General features: G+C 43.1%; 1 protein-coding gene across 1 annotated transcript; it reads left to right on the plus strand.

Moving 5' to 3' along the window:
• Positions 1-276: 276 nt before the first annotated feature.
• On the plus strand, positions 277-13,183 carry DACT2 (dishevelled binding antagonist of beta catenin 2). Its single transcript, XM_050316050.1, is given in 5 exon segments — positions 277-355; positions 358-530; positions 6,244-6,376; positions 7,861-8,148; positions 10,585-13,183. Coding segments are annotated over 5 exon segments (2,457 nt in total). The 5' UTR covers positions 277-291; the 3' UTR covers positions 12,384-13,183.
• The last annotated feature ends 4,961 nt before the right edge of the window (positions 13,184-18,144 follow it).

The raw sequence follows: 18,144 nt of genomic DNA on the forward strand, positions 1-18,144 counted from the left end.
GGCAACGCTGGGCGCTGGCTTCTCTCTCCGCATATCCACCCGAGAGGTGGACCCGGCATTGCCTGGATCTGCAGCCTCTTCTCTTCGCTCCCGCCCTCCCTCTCTCCCTCCCCTGTCCCCACCTCTTCTCCAAAACCGCAGGAGCTGCTGCAGCTCCGGTTCACTCGCTCGGGTGCCAGCGGCGGAGCGGGGCGGTCAGACCCCGCCGCAGGCACGGCCCGGGGCGGGAGCAGCCCCGCCGCCTCCCCGCCGCCCCACTGCCATGGCCGGAGCCGCGGCCCAGCGCTGACGATGCTGCTGGGCGCCCCGCGGCCGGGCGGCTGGGATCGCGGCCGGGTGGGCGAGAGGCTGCAGGCGGCCTGGCCGGCCTCCAGGAGCTCCAGGTGCTGCGGGAGAAGCAGCGGGAGCTGGTGCGGGCCGCCCTGGCCATGCCGCAGCGGCCGGCGGCGGGCGGAGGAGAGCAGCCCCTGTCCGCCCACAGCAAGGAGCACCGTCTGGAGGCCACCCTCTCCGCCCTGAAGGAGCAGCTGGTAAGGGACGGTGCGGCACGGGACGCGCCGCTGCCCCGTTACGCGGCTCCGTGAGTGCAGCCGCGGTGCTGCGGGCGAGCGGAGGGGAGCGCTGCCGGACACCCGGCCCCGCCTCGGCAGCCGCCGGCGCCGTGACGGGACCGGGAGCGGGCGGGCGCTGCGGCCGCGGACCCTGCGCTGCCCTCGCCGGCCGCGGCTCCCCCTGCGGGCGGGTGAGAATCGCGGCTACAGCCCCGCTGTAGCAGGCGGGCGCTTCTTTTCCTCAGGCGGGGCTCGCCTGGGCGGCCCGAAACGGGCAGCGCTGGTAGCGGGCTCCGTGCCGGGAGGAGCGCCGGGGAGAAGTTGTTAACCCGGCACCGCTCGTTCGCCGGAGCCGAGGAGAGGGCGATGATTAACTTCAGCAGTGCAGCGCTCGGCTCTCAGCGGCAGGAGCCGTTTGCATAGGAGATCAAAAGGCTCACGGAGGGAGATACACATGCACGGACTCAGCGCCCAGGGGTTCGGGTGGGCGTGTGCGCGCACACCTATGTGTGCCCGCGCGGGTGTCCGCCCGTGGGAGTCGATCCGCCAGGAAAGGCTTCATGGGCCCAGGAGCACTTTGTTCTTTCCACGGATTGCGTGATCAAAAGGGAAGAATAACTGAATGCCAGGCCTTGCATTTAAAGTGTTACACTGGCAGCTTGCACAGCTGTTTTTTGTGAAACTGAAAAAAAACACCTCAGTTGAAGCTGAAACGAGTTTCATAGGTGAGCCAACAATCAAAGGGTAAAGGGCGTTTAATCTCTAGTGTGTGCAATTACACACTTCAGTAAACTCAGACTTAATTCAGAATTTTTTCCTTCCCTATACCGGTGCAAGACTCGGTCATCAGTTATCAATCAGGTGTGAAAACAGCATGGTTATTCGCTCCCCATAGGCAGCTTTATCAGGAAGCATCTCAGAATAAAACTGGCTTTAACCTTCAGGGAACCCTAGCCACCACTCTGTGAAAAGAGCAGCAGCAGCAGGCATATCTTGATTAAGAAGACACAGTACAAGTGGATGGTCAGCCACTTGATTACCTGTCATTGATAATTTTAAGTAATGGCTCTACATTTTTTCTTCTTCTTTCTTTTTTTTTTTTTTTTTTTTTTTTAAATAAAAGAATTGAAGGCATTTATTGCCTGTCTGGGGCTACTGGGGTAACGGAATCACCCAATGACCTCTGACTATAGTGACTGTATTTTTTTCATTTCAGCTGTTGTGCTTTAATTACTTATTTGTTTATATATTTTTCAAATAAAATATTAAAACAGAAGGTTGGCTTTTCAAGACCTTACTGCCACCTCACAAAGCTTTCGAAGCATGTGGGAGAAACTAGTCATTAAAATAGAAGGAAAAAACAGCCTTTAATTGCTTCTTCTAGAAGGGAATCGGGTGGACAAGGGTAACTCGGTACGCCTCTGGAGAGGGATGGATTTCACCAGTAGGTGCCAGTGCAATTATGGGAAACGAGTCTCTTGGGGTGCCTAGAAGGGAAGTGTTCATAAAGCTTGAGAGGGATAACTACATAAATTCAGAGATAGGTTCTTCAGCAAAAATGCAGTTGTGTGAATGCTTAAAGTAGTGATACAAAGCTCTTCTGATTGGCCCATGGCTTTGGAAGCTTTTCAGACTTACTCTTCAGGAGTACCTGTTACATTTATTGGTTTTTTTCCCTCTGCAAACTGCAGATATGTATTTGAGTAGAGGTGCATACCTCAAAGCTGCTTAATAAGAAAGTAAACCCAGTTGAAAACAGACCCATTAGAAGTAGTTCACAGATCCTAGGATCTCAGCAGACACAGGCTGAAAACTTTCTCGGTGACTCATAAGCAGTGTATTGCACTCAAAACCCATGAAAATTCCATTCATGATTGCAGGAAATTGGGTTAAAACTAAAAACAACAGAAAATGCAAAGCACGGCATTGCTCAAGGGGTGGTATGTCTTCATTGTTGTTGTTGGCCCATGGATGATAGTATGTGATTGCTTCTCTGTAAGCTTTCAGACTGAGAAACTCATTAACAGTGTGAATGTAGCTTTGCCTTGCAGTGTATCTTGATCCAAATTTCAAGGAGGGCTGTAGCTCTGGGCTTTAGCATGGTCGTGGTTTAATTCATAAAAAGTTTGGTCCTTGCAACATAAAATGGGGAAGTTGTGTTAGGTGGAGCTGGCTCAGGGCATCTCAGTGATGGAAAGAAGGCAGATAAAAAGTCAAGCCAGGCTGCTTCTATAATGGTAGGGTAGGAAACAAAAGAGCAGAGTCAGTACCCTCAAGGACTCAAATCCCAGTAGTGGGAATGAGTGGAACAAAGCCATCAAGTGCCATGAGGACCAGGTGTAGATGCAATTCTAGAATCCTAGTCTTTTCCTCAACAGCATTTTCCAGAGACAGACAGCAGCTGGCCTATATTCTAACAGCCTACACTCTGATGTAGGCAGTCTGCTGCCCCTAACGTCCTTTGTTGCCCCAGCAAGTGGCTCTTTTTGGTGGCCAGAGTCTCTTCTGGCAGCTGCAAGTTACTACAGTACCAGTAGGGTCAACTCTGTAGTAGAAGAGAAGCAGAGTTAAGTGATGCTGTCCATTGTCAGAGATCCCAAAGCTATTAAACTTCTCTTAGTCAAACAGTATCATGGTGATATAGAGGAAAAAAATGAGATGCAAATTCAGACTAATGCAAAGAAATAAATCTATGATCACTGTCCAAGTAGGTGGATATCAAAGACTACAACACCCGGTATTTTCTCAGCTCTTTCCTCAGAGGACATGTTTATAAACCTTTTATTATTTGAATGGAATCTGATTATTTTGTTTTTACAAGCTCCAGATGATTTATGGTGTTATAAAAATGTGAGAAGGGACACATTATACTGAAGAGAAAAAACCAAACACTTGGTACCCTGCATTTTACACTGATTTTTTTTCCCCTCTAGATAATTTTAAATAGAGAATACATCTTTTAAACCAGAGATTTCATCTTTTTTTTAATAAACTAACTTCAAGTTTTGTCAACTTGAGAGAAAGAGGTGCTTCAAGAAGGAGTTCATCTCACTCTAGAATAAGGGTCTAGGATAGGTGATACTAATTTTCCTCTGAAACTGGCTGTTTTGTACCATCAGTTACAAAAAGACCCAAAGGTCTTTTAAATGGGCAAAACTAGGTAAGAATGCTATCTTTTGTGCATTCCAAAATACAGTCAGATTAATAGAATTATTGGGTGCTAATCTACAACCAATAAATGTCAACCTCCTCCCCTGTAACTGAACAAATTAATAGTTAAGAATAGTGAAGTACGACCAGTGGGTTTTGGTGCCTAAATTTGGGGTGTCAGCTTGTGTTGCTGTAAAGGAACCTGCTTTTCAGAAAGCATTCTTTCTTCTGAAAAATGAGTGGTATGGTGATATGCCAGATTTGGCTCTGAAAAACTGTAGTCCATTCATAGTACAAGTTGATTTGGAAAGTTTGGTCCCATGCTGTGCAGTGCACAAAAGTCTTCACAGCTGCATTGCCCTAAGCAAACAGATGGTTTTACCTGCAAGGTTTTGTCACTTGCAAAATTCATGTTGTGAGTTGAGAAAGAGTGTGGTTTTGAGTGCTGCTTCATGTGGGTATTGGAGCAATAACAGCCTCAAACAAACACACCGGAAAAGTCATTCTTATCCAAATGGTTAGAGGAATGCTTCTCCTCCCTGAGTGCAGAAGTAGTTAACTGAAAGATCAAAGCTATGGAGTCTGCTGGAAACTCAATGGTGTGAGACACAATAAAAGGGTTAAAAACGATGATGTAAATCATGTGTGTTGGTTAAAATGCTGTGAAAGCGCAGACAGAACCTGGAGGTATAATAAATAATGTTTGAATACCTGAGAGCCTTGTGGCCTCTCTGTCATTAATCAGAAACCACAGGCTGAGGGATTGGCTGGCAAAACATTAATCATTAAGCAATTAATTCCAACCATGAAAACAAAACTTTGTGATTTCCTGAGTAGGTGGGATTGAAGAAGGCATGGCATGGTTTTGCTTTTTTGCCAGGAAATAAGTACTGACAAGGTCATACATTCATTATTCAGAGGGGATAGAAAATCTCCTTTATTATCCAGTTCTTCTCTTCCTTTTTTGTTATATGAAACAGGAAAAGGGAAAATCACCATGGGTTTTCCTAGGAAGCAGTGATTAGCCACTTGAGCTTAACCTTTCTAGAAGTGTGACACTAACAAAATGGGGCTTTATTTCTTATGTCTTATGTGTTCCTTCACTTCCCTGTAAAAGCATGCTAGAATAACTTTCTTTTTTTTTTTTCTTCTCAGCAGCATCATCAGCCCTGAGAGTTGTTTTGTGAAATTCAGGGCATCTGTCTTCTGTCTGTTTTTTCCGTTTTCCTTCCATCACAGTTTCTAATAATTTACTGATTACTTTAGGATCTTAGGAGCTTCCTTTTCTTTTAGTATTTATAGCTATGGAGAAACCTAAAAATGCAAATATTGAAAGCTGTATAATCCGTACAAAAGGAAAGTGAAGTAGAAAATGTGTACGTACTGATTTTGATTTTCTGCACATCATTTAATTTTGCAGGTACTTTAATTGGTTCAAGAGACCTAGATTTTTTGTTTTTCATATTTGAGGTTGGAAATACTGCTAGAACTGCGACTTGTATTTTTTAAATGTGAACTGTACAGATAAAAAAGAAGCTTAATCATGTTTTTCTTACAATTACTGAGTGGAAACCCATACCCTCAAGGGCTTTAAGCACAACTTTTCAACCAGCTTCAAGAGACCACTTTTCTGTAAAGTATTGTAGGATGCGTGGTGAGGTGAGATATAATTAGAAGCTGACTAAATAGTGACTGGGCATTAGATAGTTTGCCAAGTGCTATGTGAGAAGTTTGTCACAGAAGCCAACTGTAGTTCTTTGACTGGTACCTAACGCCTGGCCATCTGCCTCCCCAGGCTGAAGGCATAAATACTGGGGGAGCAACTGCGGGAGCTGTTACCTCAGATCAGCCTGGTCAGAGCTTGCAGTACACAACAGACATTGTTGCTGCCTTCTGAAAGATTGTTGACAAACTTGAGACAACTTTTATTTTATATACAGTAATTTTCCCATCAGTGCTGAAATGCTAGCTGCTTCTTGCATAAAATGGGTGGAAATATCTAGCCACAAGACATGCAAGGAAAACTTGCAGCAGAATAGATGTCACAATTCTTGTATCCTTTCAACTATAAACGTGTCATCAAAGCCAAGGGTTTTATTGCATTGAGTATGCTGCCTTAACTTTGTGTGGCAATAAGGTACCTCTACATAAAGTAGTTTCCTTTCATCAGGCAGACAATCCATAACGTTTGTCTCTCCTCTGCTCAGAGTCAGAGTGCAGTACAGAAAAGAATATGTTAATTAGTTAAAAGATTGCTGTTGTCTTTAGAAATACAGTTCCTGCTACAGGTGTAACAATAAACCCAAAGGTTAAAATTTGAGAACATGTTCAGCTGGGCAGAAGACAATATATACTGAGAAACAAAATGTTTTGTCCTTGTCCTATGTCAGTGTCATTACAGAGAGCCAATTGCAACTAAGCAAAACACTTCATGAGAGCAGAATCTGGCTGGCACAGGTGGCCTGAATTCATGCATTGTTGCTGAGATTCTAACTGTGATTATTCTTCATTTCCTCCTTCTTTCCCTCGACTTGTGATTTAGTCTCGTTTGAGGAGGCAGGATGTCGGCTTGAAAAGCCACCTGGATCAGCTAGACCAGCGAATAAGTGAACTGAAATTGGATGTCAGTAAGACCTCCAGTGAATACTTGGATAGTGACAGCCGACCCAGCTCAGGTAATGTGCACTTGGCTATTTATTTCACAGGTGTGGTGCTGGGAGAACAGAAGAGTGTCAACTGCTAAGCAAAACTCCCTGTATTGTTTTGTCAGAAACAGTGCCCCATGGCTGAGGTGGAGAGTAGTCTTCTGACATAGAGCGGACTCACAGAGCTGATAGAAATTCTGCTGAGAAGCTGATTTAGTTGGAAAGAATTCATTCACTCAAAGAGTATTTTTTCTGGATGCTTTTAATTTTATTTTAAAATGGACCTTGTAGCCACACATGGAAGGAGGGGGAGACATGTACTTATTCATTACCTTAATTATTTATTACCTTATATTATTATATACCTTAGTTATTAATTACCTAAATTAACTCTCCAGTGTAGAATGACCATTGGCAAAGTGGCTAGAGTACTTAAAAGAAATGAAGGAGACCAACATCCATATCAATGGTCTGCTTGAATCCAGGAAGATTCTGAGCCTCACTAAGGCTTTGAAGATCACTAGTACTGGAGTGCTCCAGCCCAAGGAATGTTTGATCATATCTGTAGAAACAAAACAGCTCTATTAAAGGACGCTTAGAAAAATCACCCCAAAAGTTTGCTGAGTAAAGATCTCATGGACAGAAAAACACTAGGTATCAGGTTACTGGTGTGGTTCGTAGAGAGAGTTGTACTGCAGACTTTTATAGCTAGGGTGTCTGTTAAAACCGGTTTCTGTTATCTAGTCTGAGACAATGAGAGTGGTTCTTTATAAACAGAATTTTGCAAAGCCTCAAGTCTTCAGTAAGACAAGGAAAGATTTATTTTCTTTTTATGCAGCATACACATTTGCAGCCTAGTACTTAGAGGGGGCATAAAAAGTGCAAGTTTCTGTTGAGTATTTAAGTTCAGGAGTTGCTCGCTTAGACACATGCACATAGTTCTAAAGGAACTGTTCTGTTTCTGTTATAGAGAGGAATGATAAAAATCCTTTTTTAATACTTCCATAATTACTTGGCAATGATCTCAATACCTGGAGAGGGAAGATAGCCTCCATTCTCTGCTCTTAGACATTCCAGCTATCATAGGCTTGGCAGCTGTGATCACAGGCTAGTTTTACTCTACTTTCCCATCCAGTCTGTGTTTCTATTCACCCAGCACAAGTTACAACAGTGTAAGAAGGCCCTGTTTTACACCAGTTGCATAATAGTCCCCAAAGACATTCTCCAGTGAAGAATTGGGCATGCTGGTGTTGTACTTCACCCCATCCCACCCTCAGAACTAAGCAGGCATGTGTGTCCCAAGCTGTCTCAGGGCCTAAGTAAATATGCAGAAGCCCAGTAAAGTTTGGTTGAATTAGAGTATACCTCTGCCAATGTTACCTAAATAAATGATCATAAATTTAGGCTTGTGGCACATAGCAAATGAAGATTTATTGTATTCTCTGCATTTTTCTTCTACAGAGCATGTTTAGTTGCTGGAAGTATGAAATATCCTATTTATTTTAACTCTGCAGGATTCTATGACCTGAGCGACGGCGGTTCTTGCTCACTATCCAATTCTTGTACCTCTGTGTACAGTGAATCCATCTCCTCCTCCCACACCAGTCTCTTGCCCAGCTCTCAGCACCCTAAAGCAAGGCTCAGTGTGTTTGATTACCGACCCAAGTCTGCAGATGAAACCACTGTGCACACCACCAGCTTCCAACAGCAGGGAACCTATGTCAGCGATGGATGTCGGATTACAGCTAGCAGAGATGTTTCTGTGGCTCCTGCCAGGTCCAGACCAAGGCCAGTTTCCACAGGTAATTGATGTCAGAACTGGATATTTCATTCAAGAGAAGAGCATATTCCTGGTTAGTACTTTTAGGACCTTGTATACCAATGTTTAATCAATATACAACTCTCCTTTTCAATACACCTGATGAAAAACACAGAGCCAAAATGTGTACTGTCCAACTTTCACTTGTCTCCATATTCAGATATTTTTAAACAATATCAAATACAAGGATGAAACAGTAACAAATACGTGGATGAAACAATAACAAATGTGAGGTCTCTGCATTTAGAAATGGAAAAATACTTTAGTGTATGAGATAAAATTGTAATGAATGTTGGGATACTTTTTTTAATTGAGTTGCATGTGAAATCAGAAAATTTTCAATATTTGAAATATCTTGTGTGAAGGTGGAGGAATGTATGAAAGATGTAAAATGAACTCAAAATTCCCTATTTATTCAGATTAATGTGGACTCAAACAATAACTCTTTCTCATAATTTGTTATGTACAGTTAGGGACAACAGAGGCCAAAAGTTAATTAACTATCTAGAAAGCAGTCATGAGCCTAATAGTGGATCAACCGTGAGTTTGCATCATACCTTTAGACAAAATGTGCAAGTCCATTAACATTCTAAATCTCTTGTTTACCATCTGTGAAGTGACATCATATCCCTTCTTATTATGGATTCTTCCATGGCCTCAAAGCAATCTTTTGTTACTACAGTTCTAATAGTGATCCAGTGAGATGTGTGACAGTTCCATTATAGAAACAGAGAAGCAGTAGGGAACATCATTCCAAGTACCATGTCACTCTGGAATCATTCCCACAACTATTTGACGTGAGCTAACTCACCTCTAGCTTGCTTGGAACAGAAACAAAGACCTGTTCGATACCTATGTGTGCAGACACACCTGAAGAGATGGCAGTAAATTATAGCATAAAAGCAAAGTTATTTCAAGGCTTGTCAAAGGCTGGGGATGAAGCTGAGCTTAATGATCCATGACTTCCTTGTTCAGATTACAGATCTTTTGCTCAATCAGAAACTTTCCTGCCTTGCAACATTTTGCTGAGACTTTATATTTTTTTGGATCTAGAGATAGACCAGCAAGAAAAGGAACAGCTGATACTGAGGGCTGTAGGAGAGAGGCTACAGACCTCCTTCAGGCCTTCTTTCTTTTTCCAGCAGCATCTCCCTTCTTCCTGGCTACAACCTCTTACTTCCTTCTGTATGAGAAACATAAGTAGTGGGGTAGTAGTGCTTGTTGTCTTGAAGAAACAATTCTTATGAAGTTGACCACACTACAAGAAATAAAGCAAGATGTTACTTCAGTAAAGCATCATTTGGAGAGGGAAAGAAATTTCACTTTTCCACTCCGTAGCTTTTCCCCACAGGTAACTGCAGGCACAAACCAACTGCCATTTCTTTCAGTGGCAAGCAGAAGGCTTTCTTTTGACAGCTTCCTTGTTTGTTTGCATGAGAGAGCATCATTATATGCTGCCAACAATTTCCTAAAGAATTTTCATTATGAAATTAAGTTGTTTTGAGAAACCATCTTCCTAATCTTTGCTGTAGCGGGACTGTGAGTGCCTTAGGTAGGACACTGCAGACAACCCCAAATTTTGGAGTCTTTCAGAAGCTTCCTGTCACAGGACATAAATAGCCACTGTTAGGGAATTATGTGGCTGAGTTTGATGGTTGGGTTTTGTGTTAGCATGAAGCAACCAGAAAAGTGGTTAGGTGAGGATTTGTTGGCACTTGACAGAAAAATCCGAGCTAACTGATTCCAGTATTCTTAGTCCCAGAGGTAACACAGCATCATAATGCTCTATTGGATGACGTGTCTGGATGGAATAACCTTTCTTCACGCAAGAACACAGCCTTTCCTCTCTGTGCATAGGAGATGCTTCTGAGAGAAAGGTGCAGCAGTCAAGAGTAACTTACAGCAATCTTGACAGTACTGCAAAGTTGAAGAGATCTGAATTGGTGACCATAAATGTCATCTTCAGGGACTGCTCTTTCCACCTGCCTGAGTAGTTACCCTTAGATTTTTTTCCTCTGTCAAAGTAAAGATTCTTTAGTTCATTCTTCTGCAGCTTCTCTGCTAAGAAATAAACGTAATCCCTTATTTTTGTTTAGTTGGGTTCCAATGTGTGACATTTTAGAACATTTTTATATATGCACAGATTTACTTTCATCCAAGTAGCACAATTTAAATTTCTTGCAAAGGTGAGAATTTTATTATTGGCATGAAAAGGCATTCTAATCTCTGTTATGCTTAGGTGAATAAAAGCTTTAAAGTAATTCATTGACCCTAGAAGACTGAAATTACTTTCTTTATTCATGCTACTGATTTTAATGAAAGCCATCACATCTCTCTGAGTGAGCACTTTTAGCATGAGCCAGTTTGAATGTAATTGTCTGTGATTTAATTAGGTTGTTTATTTTCATCCACTGTGTAGGTGACTTGGAAAGACTCACTCCAGCAGACGCTAGATTTCAGAAAGAGACAGATCCCAAATCCGTGTTGCCTCTGTGCCATAACGGAGACATGCACTTGCTCAGCATGGACCCCAAATTCCAGAATGACTTGGTCTCCAAGAATGGCATTGATGTCTATCCTTACCCAAGCCCCCTTCATGCGGTGGCTTTACAAAGTCCTCTTTTCTCCCTGGTGGGCACATCCCCAGAATCGGACTTCCAGGCTCCTCCTAGCAAACCTATGCCTAGTGTGGCAGGTCCCAGCTTGATTAGGACTAGGCCAACCACTGAGGGCAAGCCAGGGGGTTACATCAATAAATTACTGCAGCTGACAAGATGCAAAGGGAACAGTCAGGCTGATGCCAGTGAGTGGGTTCCAACAAAGAGCCAGCCAGCCGCAATGCACCAGAGACTCATTATAACCCCCAGCGCCGGTGGAGTGAAAATTAACAGCAGCAGTAGCCAGCTGGAAAAACAGGCAAGTTCTCTGGAAAGTAACAAAGCTGAAGGGAAGCTGTCAAGAGAGGTGTCAGAGGGGGAATGTGCCAAGCAGCAGGAGACCATGCACTGTGTGAATGAAGAACAGCCATCCACTTGGCCTGACACAGAGCCATCAGCTGCGAATAGTTGTTATCCTGCCAAATCAGCAGCCAGGGGTTCTCCTCTGGCAGAAGCAATGGATAGCAGCACAGAGCACAGTTCATCCTACTCACAACTGTGCCAGGAGGACTCCAGCCCAGACACCTGGAATGCTAAAGCTGTCCCACCCAGAAAGCTGCCCCTCAAAAGATGTGGCAATGCCAAATCAATTAGCACTGGGGGTCATGAGCGAGTGGCAGGAACTGAGTTTGTTCATGCTCAGTTCGTCCCTGCAGAATCCCACCAAGTCCGAGTAAAGTTTGCCAGCTCCAAAACAAAGGCAGTGAAGATAAAGAGGAGGAACAGTGAAAAGGTGCTACGGCCTGGGAAGCAAACCTCATGCCTGGAGAAAGTGAGAGGGTCCCATGGAGCCACCAGGCTGCCTGCTGAGTGGAATCAACCCCAAAGGTCACAAGGAGTGAAGAATCTTGTGCAGAGACCTTCGTATTCTGGTGACGTGACTGGCAGGTCGTGCTCAGAGTCCAGTCTGTTCCCTGTGCAAGTCAGGCTCCCCACTGTGTCATCCAGGCCAGAGCTCTACGGAGCCTCTGCCAATGCGCTGCATTCCCTGGAAGCAGCTTGTGTAGACACAGCCAACAAGAAAAAGCAGCGCAAGTGGCAGTCCACAGTGGAGATCTCTGCCAAGGCCAACCTGGCCAGCCTGTCTCATAGCTTTGGCCTGGGAGCGCCAAGGCAGCCAGCAAGGAGAGCCGGTGTCCTGCGCACTGTCAGTATGAGGGCTCGCTCCAAGAATCAGCGCCACGGAGATTATGCCAAAAGCGAGTCAGACCACTCCGAGTACTCTGCAGACTGTGCTTCCCTCTTTCACTCCACAATCGCAGAGACCAGCGAAGGGGAGGTCAGCGATTTCACGACTAACCGTTTTGGGGACAGTGAGTCCAGTGAAAGTGATTCGGATGGCAGCAGTAACAGCAGCAGTCTGGCCCTTGACTACGATGAGGGGGATGAAAGTGAACTGATCTGGCCTGAAGGTTCAGTCAGACAATCGGGGACTGTCCAGGCGTCTTCCAAGCCTCTTCCCCCTGTGCCCAAAATCTGTCGTATCAAAGCTTCAAAGGCACTAAAGAAGAAGATAAGGAGATTCCAACCTGCGTCTCTGAAAGTCATGACCATGGTTTAAGGCAGAGCAAGCATCTGTTTCTTAGGGTGAGATATCCTCCTGGGTCTCATTTGCAAAACAAGAGAACCCATGTGCAGAGAAAAGGGCTTGCTTAAAAGAACTGTGAACAATCCCTGAATCTACACAAGGCATTTTGTTAATGGCTGGACATTAATGTCACTGTATCCAGTTCCCTCTTTTGCCATTTATTCTGTAAATATGAATCTCTGTGTATATTATGTGATGCCTTTTTTTACTATCCAGAAGGATCACCATGGTGAAAATAAAAACATCATCTGCCGTAAGATTTTATAGGCAAACCTTGGTGATTTGTTAACCATATGCATCCACTGAATCAGTCCCAGACACAAAGGCTTCTTAAGGGGAAAGTGTACTTACCTCTTCTGAGGAATTCTTTGCAGTCTGAAGTTTGCATTAACCATTTAGCTGTCGTGGTCATATGGAAAAGCTCTGTGTTCGATATAGTTCTGATTTCTTTCAGATCAGCCATCCCATACCTTCTCCCAGACATGAGGAGGATGAGTCTGTTCTTCCATAAAAACATAGTATGTTTAATCAAGAAGACAAGTGCATTTGTAAATGAGAACAGGACTTCAGTTTGCTTCCTTTTTTTCAAAACTGAGAGTTTAGGGTTGTTTTTTTTCAACCCCCCTCTTTATGTTCCATGTTATTGTTCATTTGTTGAATGGATGAAAGAACATGAGTGCTCCATGTAACAGTATATGAATAGCTGGGACTGAAATTATAGCTTTTCCTCTGACATTGCAAACTTAATAAATACTATTTAATGTACTTCTGAAGGTTGTGCTTGTCTGACTTTGATGTCTAAAGAAGATTATTCTGATCTCTAATGTCGTGTCAGGAATGCAGAAGAGCTTTTTTTGGTGAAACAGATCTGTATTTTTATAATCACTGTGCAGAAGCGTTCATTTATATTTACAGAGGATCTCTGTAACTCAGTCAGAACCAGGATCTATTCACACTCTACCTCAGGAAACCTGAGGTTAAAACATCTGCTTCTAAATGAGAGAATTTTGAAGCAGCATTTTTAGTGAAGACAGGGTAGTGTTTAAGTGACTCACTTAAATTGATGCAGTTTTGTCACAAGACACTTTTAATTTAAAACATATATTTATGTATATGTAATGTGTTTTGAATGCATTTAAGGGCACCGATATGAAGCTTTGCGTCAATATCTAAGAAGTCAGTTTTTTGTGTTCAGCTAAGCAGTCCTAGTTCTTTCCTCTGAGCACAGCAATCTGGAAGCTGAGCTGAAGTTCACCCTGCATTTACAAAATAGCAGGTATTATCCTCCTATCCTATTTCAGTGCCCAATCTGAATACATTCCTGGCCTAGGAGATACAGGCATTACCTCATTCAGTTGCCTGTATTGAGTCTGAAAGAAAAGGCAAGTGCTCTGCAGAAACTGGGTAAGAGTGCTTGTTTACTCCAAGGATTCATTAGCAAATAGAAGTACTGAAAGACTAAACTTTTACCTAATGTCTTCTATTCTTTGAAAACTGTGTTATGTTTTTAAACCACTCCATTTTCAAATAACTTTTGGGAAATAAGAACAGTAAAAGTTATATAAAGTGATTTAAGTCAAGTATTCTAGCTAGCGCTTACTGTAACTAGGAAAATATTACGTTTTAGTCAGAGAAATATGTTTAAACATTTTTTTTTGTGGTTCCAAGAGTATTGGACATAATCACCCCAGTAGGATTAATGGAAGAATTTCACAGGTCTGGCGGTGGTTTCTTGTTCAGCATGTCTAGCAACAGAACAAACAAAATAGTGATTTATGCTTTGTTGACTTTTTACACCACAAAAGGATTCTTTTTTCCATTAACACAAAAGATTTCATTTGGAGCTGTGTGTCAAAAGTTACATATGATCCTTTAATCCATGGATTTTTCTGTGTTGGGGTGGGGTTTATTAGTTACATAGGAATTTTGAGGGTGTTCTTTTCATGAAGGAGGAAATTGTTCCTAAGAAGAAAACTGCTCTGGGTAGGAGCATTCTGAAACCTGGTAAAAACTACCGCCCAGTAGCTCCCTGCCTTTTTATCAGAGTAAGCTCAAACAATAAGTTTGTGGTCCCACAACTCGGTAAATCCCGCTTTAGGGTTCTTAATACTCTGTCAGAAATGTTGCCAGACACATGATGAAAGTGCTGATCCAGAATGAACTCACACTGCCAATTCAAATAAAGAAAAATGATGACTTAATTTTGTACTGACAGGTTTTATGCCAGGTGAGGTATCGGTGCTTGTACAACTCACTTTTTGCCAGGTCAGATACCGTCACTCCTCCCATTGCCAGCATAAAGCCAACATAAAAGCATAAATCTGACACAAACATCATCCTGTGCCTGGGCTAATTTGATAGAAACATGATTATGTGCCCACATTTGATCCAGGGGAAACCTGTGGTGGTGGAGAACCCCAGCAATGCAGAGAACCTGCTTTTAGCTGCTGAGGCATTACCATGTGCAATGATGCTACTGAGTTGTGATTTTTTGGCAAGGGCAGAACTGGTAGTGTTACCTCTCTGTACTCTTAGGGCATTGGACCTTCTCCCTGGCACTGCGCTTTGGAAACACTGCTTTCGTCTTCTGGAGCGGAAACTACACTGGGACCAGAGCTCTGGAGGGAAGAAGTAGAACAATGCAAAGCAGAGCAGGAGACTTGGGTGGCTGATACTCCAGATATCCCAGAACCAAAAGTATGATAATAGTTCAGTACACTGTAGTACATTTTGTTGGCAAGTACACTTAGAATTTTGATAACCATTGGGTACAAGTGTGATGCCTCTGTCTATCAGAGATAAGGATTGCCTAGCTTTGCTGGTGATCATGGCCATACAAAACAGACATATTCACTGTCTGTTTTCCTTTCCAGAAGGAATCCACAAAGTCTTTTTACCTCGCAGTATCTTAAAGGCCCAAGAGAATGCAAAAAATGTCAGTTGGTGATTCAATTAGAAGTCTAGCACCAAACCTGATACACTTCGGGAGTGAGAAGTTTAGCACTTTCACTGTGACTTGATTAGCAAGTGTATGGCGGCTTCAGAGCAGCTTTATGCAGTGTCTCTGTTGCAGTAGCTAACATCTGTCATCATTGCTCCAAGCTCTAGTGAATCAGAATCATCCACTGCTGAAATCTATGTGCCAGATCAGCAGTTTCCTTCTGTTATAGGCAGGCATTTACACTACAGTGTAGGAGCAAATTGCTCCTAAACCACAAAGGAAAGAAAAGAAAGTTAAAAAGAGAGAACAGAAAGGGAATTAAGGAAGCTTTAAGAGCAATTTGCAGAATAGATCGTAATTATGATTTTAAAAACTTCGTTAATCCTTTTATTGCTCAAACAATTTTGGAACTGGATAATTGCTAGCCTTCTTGGCCATGACACAGATCTTAAATTTTCAAGTCCACTTCCATTACTCAAACCACGGGACAGAGTCAGCGAATTGATGTTTTGTTGGAGGCACCATCCTTCAGACCAGACCTTTGTTTGGAGTGACTTCCTGCTCTAGCAGGGCACTGGTCAAAAGAAAGGCAGTTATCACGTGGTACATTCCAAAACCAGCTATGAATGATTCTCATACTGGTGAACTTGATCCCAATGGACACTTTAAGGCTGTGCTGGAATCTGTTTTCTCCCCCATCCTAGTCTGAAGCTCTGAAAGGGTCAGAGCTGAAGGTGAGTGGTGCTGCAGGAGCTGCTGAAAGGCAGGTGATAGTTAACGGCTCTTTGGAGTGTGAGTTGCTGCCAGCAGAACGAGGCAGGCTGAGGATTGCACCAAAGGGCTTTGGTTGTCACAGCCCCACCAGCCTTTGCTAGCTTTTTTACAGTCCTGACAGGACTGTAACCCAGCCCCACACTGCGGTGCTGGAATTTGGATGCTACACTTGAAATACAGGCCACCACAAACCAATGCCTCCTGAACTACAGGGTTCCCAACCCAGAGTCCCTTCAGACTACCAAGTGAAAAATCCCCAGTTAGGCCAAGATTGCTAAAAAGAAGTATGCAATGAAATAAGGCACGTGTGACTGCTGTCTCTTGACAGGGAATAAGAAGAACAGCATGCCACAGAAGGACCATCCTATAGCTGCAATTCTGAAGCAGTAACAGTGGCTTTCATTTGCCAGTTCCTTTTGAGACCTCCTCAAACCTACTGAGGCTGAAGGGAAGCTGTGCTGAGTGGAAAAGAGTAGCTCTGCTTTCAACTACAGCAATCCCCTCTGCCCTGCACACCAAAGCAAACCCTTTGACTCCTGTGGAGAACTGTAGTACCTATTGCTCCTTAATCATGAACTCAGTCCTCCTCACTAAACATCCACATCAGGAAGCTGCCCTGAGATGAGCAGCTGGAATGTCCATGCAAAGGGAAGAACATATGTTAATCTGGAATAAAAGGAGTCCTATGTCTGAAATTTGCCTTTGAGGAATACAAATATACAATTACAGCAGTACAGCATTTAAACAGTGTCCCATATCTTATATGGATGTTAAGGAGACCTGTAATTCCAACACTAGCTGCTACTCTGCATGGACAGCTATTGCAATACTTCAGCTACTGATGAAGAGTGACCAACAGGAAAATGCTCAACTAAGATCAGTTTTTTGGTGTTTATACTTCTCTGGTTTGAAGCCATCATAGTATGCCTAGTTATACTGCAATGTAGAACATTAGCAGAATAACAGCTAAAAAGAGCAGAAGTCCATCCCCCATCAATTCTACTAATTCCATGTGTTATCATTGTAACCATTGTAATCAAGCCTGGAGACTATTGTTAGCTAATACTGATTTTTTTTTTTTCCCAAGCATTCCAGTTTTTTTCCTTTCTTTTCCTGTCTCAGCATTTGTAAGTAGGGATGGAGGGCATCAAATTTACTCATGACACAATTCCTGGTATGTCACTGGAGCTACCCCGCATTTATTCCCTCTCATGCTGTTCTCAAGATGTCAGCAAGTGGGTTGATTGGCATGACAGCTGGAAAAGTAGGAGGATTTCAGACCTCGCTTTCATCTTGATTGGGCTGCAGGCTGTGGAAGTAGCTGTGTTTATGGCTAATTTGGCTAGGGAAAATGCTGCTGCCATGTCACATCTGTGTTAGTGATGAATCAGGGGGGATGGTTAGGGCTTTGTACAGTGATGGCATTCCATGTTTATTCTAGTTTTCAAAACACAAACTGAAAGAGTATCAGCAGTCTGCTGATTCTGTAAAGCTGCAAATGGAGAGGAGAAAGGCCACAGATCACACTGACCAGGCAGCACTGATCAGGAAATGCTGAACCTAAACTGTAGACTTCCAAGCCCCAAATGAAGAATCTAAGTTTCAGCAGACTTGAACAACTGGATGTGCTCAAAAGCTCTGTCAAATCATTCTGGATGCCTAGTCTTCAGCACAGGATTGAGATGTCAGTCTAGCAAATAACTGTGAGAAATATGAGTACTTCAAACCTTCATTACATTTATAATTATAATTTATAATTTACATGTAATATTTTCTCTCCTTTCCTAGTGTCTCAAAAGTGACTTTAAAATAGCTAAAGGTTCTGACTCATGCAATACATCATTATGGTTAAGACTCTACCAAAGTCTTCTACAATTTACAAGATGGAATGATATGGACATTGACATTCTAGACAACAAGTATGCTTCAGCAGTAATCGAGAATTGAAACTTGCACCCCACAAGACAAGTTGTAGCATCAACAAGATCTTTGCTATTTAACATATAAAACCAAGACTTT

Source organism: Myiozetetes cayanensis, unplaced genomic scaffold (genome assembly GCF_022539395.1).
Source record: "Myiozetetes cayanensis isolate MyiCay16 unplaced genomic scaffold, myiCay2020 scf2-11, whole genome shotgun sequence".
NCBI classification, from domain to species: domain Eukaryota; kingdom Metazoa; phylum Chordata; class Aves; order Passeriformes; family Tyrannidae; genus Myiozetetes; species Myiozetetes cayanensis.